The 12449-nt window shown below is 40.6% G+C and overlaps 1 protein-coding gene across 2 annotated transcripts in view; it reads right to left on the bottom strand.

The window, feature by feature from the left end:
- Positions 1-12449, bottom strand: part of FAR1 (fatty acyl-CoA reductase 1) — an 81037-nt gene that overhangs the window by 5401 nt on the left and 63187 nt on the right. For both annotated transcript variants that reach the window (XM_054025796.1, XM_054025797.1), the window contains exons 10-11: positions 8837-8966; positions 1162-1289 (exon numbers count right to left, since the gene is read on the bottom strand). In XM_054025796.1, coding sequence (XP_053881771.1) covers positions 1162-1289; positions 8837-8966 — 258 coding nt within the window. The remainder of the gene's footprint in view (positions 1-1161; positions 1290-8836; positions 8967-12449) is intronic.

Raw genomic sequence — 12449 nt, 5'->3', positions numbered from 1 at the left:
TTTGACTGCCGAAAAAGCCGGACATGTCTGGGAAAAAGAGGACGTATGATAACCCTATAGTAGCACAATGCTCCTCCCATTCTCTGCCAGAATGGCCAGAAAGGGTAAAAACGGTTTTACTGATTACAACCTGTGTAGAACTGGTATGTTCTGCATGCAGATTGGTCAGACCACTCAGAAATAAAGTAGGCCAACCTCTTTCATTCACTAAGTCCTAACAATTTCACATATTGAAAGGGGTAGAATTCATTGACTACCAAATTTGGACAGTAACCCAGTTGGCACTGTGAAAGCAGATGGAAGGAAGGATCCCAGCCAAAGCTCAGGTACCCAGGAAACAGAAATGAAATTGCTTTGCATGCCATTTTTTCCAAAGCTGGTATTTGCCCACCGACTGCAGTGCAGTTACTGTTTCATGTTATAGCCAAATGTGTCTCTCTTCATGACACTAAATCCAGGTCATTCTCTTACTCCCACACTGCCAAAGCCTATCCATTCTCCATCAAGGGAAACAGTTCTATGCAGTAGTAGTTTATCTGAAGGGCCAATCCTCTGCTAAGCCCCCACATCAGTCCTAGATTCAAGAAGTAGATTCCTTCAAACTCTAGGCAGCTGTATATGCCTAACCAGGCTCTCAGTCCGGACTGAACACCAGACCTGAGAAAAAGGACACTCCAGAGCCCAAACCTCTTTCAGCTCAGAAAGAAAGTTTAATATAGAAAAGTCTACCTCTGACTGAAGCATTCCTAATACTAAACTGGACAGAACAGTTCTCATGGCATTGCCCATTGTATGGAGGCATGGGGGGGGGGGGGGGCGATGTCAGGGGGGTGAGGTGGGAGAACAGAGGAGCTAAAACAGAAGGACTCAGCAGACAGCAGAACCAGTTCAGAGAGTGGCTCCTCTACTCCGAAGTGAGGGAATACAAGACAGACCCTTTCATTTCCACACAGAACCAGTCTTCCAAAGCATTACAACGAACTCTGAGAAGAATGGATTGATCACTTTGTCAGTCAGAGGGGGAATAGATTACTCTATTAGAATTATATTAATAAAGCATGATTAAGCCATAGTACAAGAAGGGACAGCAGTAGACAAGGAAAGAAAAAACAATATGCAGAAAGGGTAATATATGAAGAAAGAACTGAAATGCAAACCTACTTCTTCAAGTGTTTCCTAGCCGCAGGGAGACCAGACATTTCCTCATTCAATACATATTTCTTAGTTCCCATACAGTAGTTCTCCATGTATTCTGCCCAGTGTAACTGTCGAACATCAAAATTAAACACCTACATAAAAAGAGAACCTAATGGTTAAAACTTAAGAGAAAAAAATCATTAACTTTACACTTCAGTCTCATAACACAAGAACAAAAACTGACATGTCACGGTCAGATATCTCCATCACAAAATGACTGCAAGGAAATAATTGTGTCCTGTGCTTTCCCAAAAAAACCCAAAATCCAAAGATCTAGATTTTATTTTCTGGCTCTACCACAGGCTTAATGTGTGACCTTCAGCAAGACCGCTAATGACTCAGTGACTCATTTTTCCCATCTGGAAAATTTCTTAGAAGTGTGTTGCTTTGCTAGTTTGCTTGGTGTTACGGGGTTTGTGGGTATGTCTATATTGCAATTAAAAACCCCTGGCTGCCCATGCCAGCTGACTTGGGCTCACGGGGCTCAAGCTAACAGGTTGTTTAACTGTGATGCAGGCGTTCGGGCTGCAGCCTGGGCTCTAGGACCCTGCACATCTACCCAACAGTGAGCCCGAGTGTAGACAAACTGTCTAAGGAGGCCTAGGCATTTATACTATTGATTTCCATTGTGATGTGTTCAAATTGATGGCATTTACGTTATTCTTTAGTATTATTTAATGCCGCAATAGATTGAATGGTCTAAGATTTTGTTATTTTAGTCCTTCAGCCATTTTCTATGTCACCTATGCAGTTCTTTTAAAACACTTGACTTGTAGAACTTTACATTCTGTATGTATTCTATGTGGTTACCACCTAGGAGTTTCTTCATCACTCTGGTAGCTTTAGGAACTTAATTTTTCAGTGTGGATTTCTGGATTCCGTAATATCAAAATAGTTTGTGATGGCAGTCATGGCAAGTCTCATAAAACACTACAATTTTCTAGAGGTTTTAACCTTACAAATACTACAGATTTCCGATAACAGAACTAGAGAGATCATGACAAGGGCAAAAGTCAAGTAAACAGTTCTGTAAGCTGGAAAAATGTCCTTGGTAATTTATCCAGATTCATAAAGTTGATATTACATATGCTAACTCCTTAGCATCCATGCTGCCAATTCACAAAATAAGCAGCTTCACAGTTCGCTTGGATCACTGGAAAAATATCAGGAAAAATAAACCCCTAGAACTGAGGAGACAGACTCCTCTCTCCTCCTCCCAACAATTTATCTTAACTCAATATTAAAAATATTGAGAAGATAAACATACATTTCAAGACATACCTATAAAATGCAAATGTACTGTCAAACAATCTAGAAATAAAACTTTCTAGTGCCAATATGAATTATGTTTGAAAGCTCTCAAAATTAAAAGTTATGATTTAAAATGTTTAAGATGACATATTTTCATTTCACATCAAGAAAGAAAGTCCATTATTTAACTTTCAATTTGTTCAAAAATTACTTTGGGCACATTCTTCAATTTTAGGAAACTTCTTTATAGGCAAAAGGTTATTTGGTGGCTTTGCAACAATCCAAAGTATATTCCTATTCCCCTTGAAGGTCAGAACAAGAGACTAGCAATCCAGAATTGCTTAGTTAAGGAAGATGATCTGGGATTAAGTTTGAACACACAGATACCAATTGGCTGTTCTGTTCATACTTTTTGATCAAAGTGCACTGTGTCCACTCTCCCATTAAAATCTGCACAGCCTTCTAACTTAAAATCAAAACACCACCACATCTCTAGTTTAATGGAAGAGAAGTAGCTGCACTAGGTTTTGCTAGTTATTTCAGACATTTTACCCTGAGTTTTGGGATGATTTTAACTTTTAATAGGTTTTGGGAACATGATTCCTAATCATTTGCTTTGTCTAGGTTACTTTCATTTAGTGTCACTCAATATTCACAGGATATTTTATATAACATCAATGTTAATCAATGTAATACTGTTTTTATTTTACACTGCTTTACCCACTGCATGTTTATCTTGCTCTTTACTAATAGTTTTAATTAACTTTCAGATTTTGCACCTCACCATTCATTTATGATTGCATACACATGCTCTAATCCACCTTCATCCAGAATGAGCATGCATGCACACACATCCCATCAAAGGAGGAGGAAGGAATAGAAGAACAGAGAGCTCAATTTTTAGTTGAAAAAAGAAATGGGGAAGGAAATCAGTTCAAAGCCTCCAAACCAAAATAAAACATTTTTGACCAATGAAAGTGCTTCCATCTAGGGGTGGGTGGGTGGGTGTGGGTGTGTATATATGTGGATATGAACCTATAAGATTCTGAGGAACAGTATCTTCTGAGGACTTTCAATGGGCTTGTTCAAATGGGATGGTCTTCTAGTGAAGAACAGTATTAGCATCCACAATGCTGGCCACAACTGACCAGGACAAACAGGTTTTAAGCATCATGTCTGCTAACTCAGCTCTTCATAATACCATTTAAACATGATGAAATCATCTAGTAAAGACCAGCCCAAGGGGAGTTGTAGGTGCTCAGCACCAACCAGTATAAAATAATGCTACTTCTGTTCATGATAAATGAGGCTTAGTTACCATTTAATAAAAAAGTGTTTGGAGTTCCTCAGATAAACTCACTATAAAGAGTGCAAATTATTATAATTACGTTTTCCCCCTCTCCGTTGTAGATGCGCTTTTTCAGAGTGCATCTTACCAAGTTTACAAAGTGCTAGATTACGTACTTAAGATACATGTACTCCAAAAAATGTATCCTTGTGGTAGAAGACATTCAACAGGTAAAAGAACCATATATTCCTGCTTTAGCAACATCTTTCACACTATCTGAAGACCACTTGGTAACTCAGGAAGAAGACAAGAAATTTTGCATAATCCCCCCCCCCCCCCTCCCCCCCCCATCAGTGCTGAAGACTGGGGTTAGGTTATGCCAAAACTTTACTTCTAGAGAAAGAACCAGTTGCCATGTTTGGCTTCTTCTGCTGCAGTTTGAGTGTATATAATCACATTAGTGAGAACAAAAAGGCCCAGACACATACTAAACAAAGACAACTGTGTCAGAAGAGACACAGAGCAATTAAAGTTATTTCGTTTTAACTGCACTTTCTGAATTTTGGTCCAAGAGCCTTATTACTGCTATATAAAGCAGTCCTTGAAAGAGATCAACCCAGGGCTGATAAAAAACCTGGAGCTTGTTCTCTTTGTTCCTGGACTTATGTACTTTGTACGAAATGAGTAAACAAGCATATATCTGTGGTCTCAAAGATTGCTGAGATGCTTCTCAAACATTTTCTTGTTTTGGAAAAAGACTGGGATTGTAATAGAAGAGTGACTCCTGATCTTTTTCCAGGCTCTGTCCCTAGAAGCAAGACTGTTTTAAATATTATTGTTGCTAGAAGATTTCAGCATGGTTTCCCCTAAATAATGTGGATGTGGATTTATTTTTTGTCTGAAAACTATATTAAAGCTCAGCTAAGGCATTCACCCACATCACTTATTTTAATCCATGTTAGAAAATAGTTCTTAGACTCAAATTTAGGTTTTTTTTATTTGTTTGGACTAGACTGAACAAGAAAGTATTGAGCCAAGTCATTTATTCAGGCCCTTGCAAAGGTCTGCAATCACTATGACACATCATTGACAAACCTCTAGAAAGTGGCTCCTTCATTAAATTAATCCAAAAGGCATAACTTTACACGCCTATAGGCCAGATTCCTCTATAAAAGCAAATTTTTCTTGGGCATCAGCATACCAGGGAATTTGCCAATTGAGAGAAGTCCAGAGTGCTTATTAATTTTGCACTCCCCAATAGGTCCAACAGGTCCTCTAGTCAGGTTGTGACTATATAGTCTGATATATGTCAGGTTGGGTAATAGCATTTAACCTCCTCCTAAAGTCCACACACAACTTCAAGGTTTTTATCCTTTTTAAGTACCATCACAATAGGAGATGATGCCAAGGGGCTTTTTGATTTAGTAATCACCCCCATATCCAGCATGCTTTCCACTTCCTCCTGAATTTCCTTCTGCATGTCTCTGTTAGCATGATATGCTTTGCTAGGAGAAGGGCATAGCCCTGATTTTCAATGGAATGGACAATCTTGTCAGTTAAACCTGGCTGGTTGGAAAATATCTGTCTGTGATGCTTCAAAAGGGCTAATCTCCCGCTTCTGGATTGGGATCAAACTCTCACACATCTCAGTGCTCTCCAAAAGAATCTCTTCCTTAGTCTCCCTGACCAAATCAATTGAAGGGGCAGTAAATGTTCCCTCATCAGCACAACAAAATCATATTCACTAGCATTCTCCCTTTCATGGTAAGCTTTCAATCTATTGACATGTATAGTTTGTACAGCTCCCCTGCCACAGCACTTCCTTACATCATAAATAACCTTATTCACTTGATCATCTGAAAAGGTCCTTCCCAAAAATCCTGCATTTTGTTTTTCTTCACTGGAATCAACTCTAACACCAAATCTCCTCAGTCAAAAGATCTTTCTTCAGCATGCCTGTCATACCAAGAGGTCTCAAAAGGCTGACCCCCTTTTCAAGGTTCTGCTGCATGAAATCCATCATAGCCTTTAAATTCTCTTTAAAAAGAGTGACTACTCCCCTACAGGCTGGCCTATCTCCTCTGTACTGCCCTCCCAAGAGCTTTGAATAAAATCTAGGGGTATCCCCACATCTCCCATAAAGTAGATTAAAGGGGGCTTCTCGTGGAGTACACAAATCGACGGGAGAGCGCTCTCCCATCGATTTAGCAGGTCTTCACCAGACTCACTAACTCGACACTCGCTGCAACAATTGCAGCAGTGCTGATCTAACAGTAAGTGTAGACATGCCCTAAGTGTCCTGCAAATGGGCAATCATAGGTTAACTGCAGCAACTCCTCTGTATTTCTCAGGTACTATCACCTGTTCGCAAACCTCAACATAAAGCCTCTTCTTCCCTATGGGAGCCACTCTATATAACAAACCTTCTAGATACAAATGCACCCTTTCCTTCCCCAGCTTGGGTATTATTCTGAGCTGCAACACTCTCTTGATCCAGAGAAGGATCAGCTTGTTGTGCCTGCATAAACTCCTTCTGAATCTCATTTAAGTTCAGAGCAGATTCTGGCAAAGCGGTGGAATTTTCCCAATTTCTCCTCTGAAGACAAACTGGTACTCTCAGCAAAGGACTGAGGGTATTCCCCCAGCCTGCCCTCCCTCCTGTCCACAGACAAAGCAAATGAATTAGAGTCACACTCTTTCTGGCTGCAGGCTTGAACATTAACCTGCTTAGACATGGCTAAAATGCATCACTTATTAAAATACAGTTAGGAAGCAAATTCCTGATGCCTACAATGACCTCACCTTTAAAATCCTCCTGTTCAAGGTAGATCTTAGCCAGAGACACGGGTACAGAGAACTCAGCCAAAACCAATATATTTAAACTCTCATCAGGGAGTTTCTTCTTCCCTTACCAAAAACTTTCCTTAACCAAAGAAATTGGGACGCTGTGTCCCTCCAGCCCTTACAATCTATGCCATTTACTTTAGTATCCTTAATAAACTCTTCATTAGCTTCCCAAGATTCAGTCCTAATATAGTTCACTGGGCCATTCACCTCTTCTATTGTTGCCATGGGGCAATGATAGTGGCACTCCCAGTGGGGGTTGTAGGTGTGGATTGTAGGGTGCATACTAGACAGTTTCTCAAAATGTGGCCAGGTACTGTAACTGGGCCTGTTCCCCTGCAGCGTCTGAGGAAGCAGGGCCCTTGGACCCCTGGTCAAAGCTTATGAGCAAAGCTCTCGATTCCTAATCTGAGGCTTTTAATGGGCTATTCCCTTATTTTTACATGACACAAAAGGCTTTGGAAAGTTAAGACCATGATATGACTGATTTACTAATTGTGACTAATCGTTAAGCCTTAAAAAACTCTCAAAAGTTTAAATTTAAACTTAACAGCACTGGCCTTATGATCTAGAAGCCCAATTGACACCAATTGTCACACCATCTGGAGTGACTCATGACTATGCGTGCCAACCTCAGGGTGAGTGTTAAAAAGCAGGGCAGACACCCCAAACTGGTGGTATGTTCTATAATTAGAATTCACCAACCCAGTAACAAATGTGACCTCCTAAAGCACTATAACAGTCTTATCAGGGCGTCACAGACAGTCCCCTTGGGCATTCCAGTCTATCTTGCCACCCAGACATGCTGGACTTAGTGACAGTTGGTTGCAATACACCACAGATCACAAAAGATTCAGGTGTCTCCCAGTCCCAACAGACCAGTCATTTACTCCAGGTCAATTTGTATCTCAGACCCCACACCAAAGCCAATGCTTGTAGCCAATCCTACAGTAAACTAACTATGGATTTGTTAACTAGGAAAAAGAAATGAGCGTGATATTTACAGGTTAAAGCAAACAAACATATACAGAAATGAGTATAGACATATACAGTCTATGATTCCAAATGCTGAAAGTTGTAGCAATCTGTCAGCACTGAATGTCTTTTAGAGCTAACCAATACCAAGCAGCATGGGGATCTCTTGCTTATGTTTAGGAATCTTTGCTCCCAGTGGCGGCTCTATGTTTTTTGCCGCCCCAAACACGGCAGGCAGGTGGCTTTTGGTGACGCACCTGCGGGCGGTCCGCTGGTCACGCGGATTCGGCGGCATGCCTGCGGGAAGTCCGCTGGTGCCATGCCATCGGCATCCCCGCCGCAGAATTGCCACTGAAACCGCGGGACCGGCAGACTTCCCACAGGCATGCTGCTAAAAGCCACCTGCCTACCGCCCTCACAGTGACTGGCAGGCCGCCCCCCCCGCAGTCCATCCTGTCTACAGGACAAGCACTTTACCTTAATCAATGCTTCTTCTATGGTTTGGTGAGCCACACAATTACAGAGGTTTACAATGCAAACACTCAATATAAGTTTATACCATGGGCTACAGAGATAAGAGAGATCAATACATGCAGCATCCTACAAGCATTTCATAAAGTCTAAACAAACACAACACACATGGGTACTGGATTTATAACAATCTTAACCATGTTAACACATAGGGGAACTAGATTGTTTTTCCATCAGGAATTTGTCAGTGTTTAGCTGAAGCCTCAAGTCCTGGCAAGAGCTGGTATCTGGTCTGCCAGCATCACAATAACCACGCATGGTCCTACTTCTCACAGACCACAGTATGGAGCCATTTTTTTACTATCAAAATGGGGGGAAGCTATTTTCATAAATTATTTCAGCAAGCATAGCTCCTTTCCCCTCATCTGAAAAGAGCATAGTTATTTCAAAAAAAAAAAAAAAAAAAAAAAAAAAAAAAAAAAATCAAGTTATGCTGATGCCTAATAATTTAAAAACTGCTTTATCCATATTACACCTTACCACACTGGGGCAAAAAATTTATGATAGGTGTGTGTTTTCAAAGACCATTTCACCTACCTTATACATGGTGTACACAAAAATCAGACAGTTATAGTTAAACTACCAGTTTTTTGTTTTGTTTTTGTTTTTTAAATAGGTGGCCCAACTGGATCACAAAGAAGCATTACTTATTTTAATTAAACTTCCATTACCCAGTCTTAAGTAAATAGATTCACTTCTTTTAAATCCTTAAATGACTGATAAGAAGTGTATTACACAAAGATTACTTGCCTTTTTGTCTTCAGGGCTTAGTTGGTTCATTAGCATATTGACATTCTCAGTATTCCAAATCCAAGAATTGCTTGTAAAGTATTCTATTAACATCATGGCCTTGTGAAGACGGGTTATTGTTTTCATCATCCTATTGTCCAAGGAAAGGGATTTACAGATTACAATAGCAAAAAACAGATCCAAAACCAACATACCTATACCGTCCAAACCACCAATCTCAATTTCCCTATAACACAGTGCATTAATACCAACACAGAAACTCCCAAATCACCCAGCACACCAAGCATGACTACCTGTAACAGATAAATAGACTATTCCTGCATATTTTATATTTTTATTTTTAAATGTACTGGAGATCCAATCTTTGCCAGCTGTTGCAATCTGAAATTTTGATTCAGCAACCTAAAATGGTGTTCTAATGGTTCAACCTTTCAGAGTATTTAGAAAAAAAATATAACAAAAGACGACAGGTATTAGAAGAGCATCTTCCTACTAGCTTTTTTTGCAATTCTAAAACACTAACAGGTTGAAAAGACTTATTATTCATAATACAAATATCAATTCTTATGCATAATAATTTAACTTGATGAAAAGTATTTACAGGCAAATTCTATGGGGTGGCTGATAGGGGACAGGGGGAGAGGAGGAAAAGGAGGAACGTGTATGCAAAGAAGGTATAAAAGATCATATTTGCACTCCCCTAAGCCTAGTGGCAGCTCAAGTTCAGGGGAACTGGCCAAGCTAGAGCAGCCCTATTATGGCTAGAAACAGCCTCAAGTAGCAGAGGATTGACATAGCAAATGCATGACCTGGCCCTGCTGCCAGTCCTTGCCTCTACTTTGCTGGCCATAGAGTGGGGAGTGGTTCAAGGGTCTCTATGCCATGGAGGGTCCCCCTTGCAGAGAGACAATTCATTCCTAGCTGGCAATGCCTACAGAGCAGTGCAAAGCAGCCACTCCAGAAGATCTAGCCCCAAATATGCAGAAATATTCTGTCATCCTTTATTGCCCAACTTAAGCCACTTTGTAAGATATCAGAGGGGTAGCCGTGTTAGTGTGGATCTGTAAAAAGCAACAGTCTCCTGTGGCACCTTTAAAACTAACAGATGTATTGGAGCATAAGCTTTTGTGGGTGAATGCCCACTTCATCAGATGCATGTGTATTCACCCATGAAAGCTTATGCTCCAACACATCTGTTAGTCTTAAAGGTGCCACAGGACACACTGTTGCTTTTTGTAAAATATAACATTTGGAGTACAGTGGGATTCAATTATAAGACTCAATCTGGGCAAATTCCTTGTTGACCAGAAAAGCTGAACATGGATCCATGAAACAATGAGTTTTGCCCAGAATGGAAGTGTGCGTAACAAGCAAGTTCTCTGTCTTGCCAGGACAGCGAATTCTGCTTGGTATTGTAATGCCAAGGCTAGTCAGTCAAGTTATATATGGCTCCAAATGGCACTTATACAACCCAACATCCTTTACCTTACTGGCTCACAAAAGGATCCATTTCTTTCCTGCTTTTGCAGACTCCCAATAAATCATTTCCAGTCCGATCCTTATAACTAAATACACTGATCAGTGTAAACAAGGGGATAGAGCGGAACAAGAAACAAAACCCACCACCAATATGAAACTGCTTTTGGACCATTAACATTTGCTTCAGATAGTTGAATGACCATTCACAGTGAGCAACAAAGATCACTTACAGGTAACTGTTCTTTGAGAGTTGCCTCTGAGCATTCACACTTATAGGTGGGATATGGCGCTCCTTGACATTGAGTCAGGGAACCTCAACCAAAGAAGAGTCCATTGAACTATATGAATGCACCCCTTAGTGAGGTCAATGGCCAACATCAATGTATAAAGGAATTCAGCCATTACCCTCTCCTCCCCCATGCCCTCAGCTTTTTCTCCTGTACCATGGAGCCCCAAAATCTGAAGAGAAGTCTGAGATAGAAGAGAATGTGGGCAGGAAGCATGAATGCACAAAAGAGATTCAAACAATAGTTACTAACAAGTAACTTTCCTCAAAGACTTCTGTGCATTCCCACTTGTGGGAGAATCATGAACTTCCTTATCCACAGGAGCTGAGTAAGAGATCTTGTGCTCCGATTTTTTTTCATGCCCTCAGAATGAGGTGCTAGGAGAAAAAGGAAAAATCCTCTCTTGGAACTGGATACATCTGTTGTCCCTGCAGGAGACTACTGGCAATGAGAAGGGTGTGAGCAAGCTATATACCTGAATTGAGTAGGCACTTTCAGATAGGGAGAAAAAGTCCACCCTTCAGTTTTGGTTGAAAGATATCAAACTTGCAATCCTGCTGCAGTGTGTGCCCCATCCTGTTCAGTGGCTTGTGGAACTGGTGGAGAAACCACTGAAGGTTAAGTGTTTTCATCTGCTGATGTCCCATTAATAGGGAGGTCATTGTCATCATCCTGTCTGAAGCTGAAGCTGCAATTCCAGTAAGGATAATGAAGCAGGTACTGGAACGGGTGGATTTATCAGCAAGGCTGGAGTTCAAGGTGAGGCTACTGGTTGCATAGGTGCCACTGCCAGTAGAAGTGAAAGTTGTGGTGGCAGAAGCAAAGTCACTGGGATTAGGTGCAGAGACCATGCTGATCCCATGTTTGTGCGGTGAGACAGTCTGACAAGCCATATCAAACTGAACTCTTAGGGCTCTCTAAGGCACCCCATAGGGAACCCTACCAACTGGAGGAACCCAAAGTTATTCAGATGAGGAGGTGTGGTGTGGAGATCCTGATAAAGTTCCTCTTCTGGCTCATTGTCAAAGGGAGTGGCCTCACCCAAACCAATCAAATAGTGCACGATGTCTGATTCTCAGTAAATGAATGAACAAGTAGAACTTGGATTAATGCCTTAGGCTGCACTGAGTATTCTAAGACTGCAAATGGGAAAGGGCTCTTCTTTCTTCAGACAAGAGATAAACTAAAATTAGACTAAGCTAAACTAAACAGGGAGTCAATATATGCTAAGCGGAGGTAGCAAGGTTCCTAACGCTCCTTGTTGCAGAAGAGAAGGAACTGAGGTAGATAGGGAATACCCTTCCTTATGTACAATAAGATGTCAGTAGTTTACATCTCTAGGAGACACTAGTGCAGCTCCAGTGGATAAGGCTTTGGTAGAGATTCTGTAATTCAACTTCAGGGGGCACCATCCCCAACCCACAAGTGGGAATTCAGAGGAGACTCAAAGAACATCAAGTTCCACTGTGACGACATTAACAACCTGAAGTGTTCTTTAAAATACATATTTTAGATTGTTGCAAATACAATTGTTAGACACATGTAAATAAACATAACATACACAAATGAGGCAATAGAATAATATGATCAGATAATACTGCATCACACTTTCTCCTAGCAACCATAAAATGGTCAGAAGTTTTCAATACATTTCTTTATCTTAAAGAACTAAATGCCAGCCATGGTTAATGAGGCACACTGAGAGAACGTGCCAATAATTTGTAGAGGTTAGCCAGTGCTACTCATCCCATACTTTCATGAGCACAAAATTAAGTAAAAGAAAAAAACAGAAAATATATTAAATATGAACAAGGATTTTAAAACAGTTGACTAAGCAATTCAAATAT

Source organism: Malaclemys terrapin, chromosome 4 (genome assembly GCF_027887155.1).
Source record: "Malaclemys terrapin pileata isolate rMalTer1 chromosome 4, rMalTer1.hap1, whole genome shotgun sequence".
NCBI classification, from domain to species: domain Eukaryota; kingdom Metazoa; phylum Chordata; order Testudines; family Emydidae; genus Malaclemys; species Malaclemys terrapin.
The sequence above is the reverse complement of the archived record's forward strand: the minus strand, read 5'-3'. Positions and strand labels throughout refer to the sequence as shown.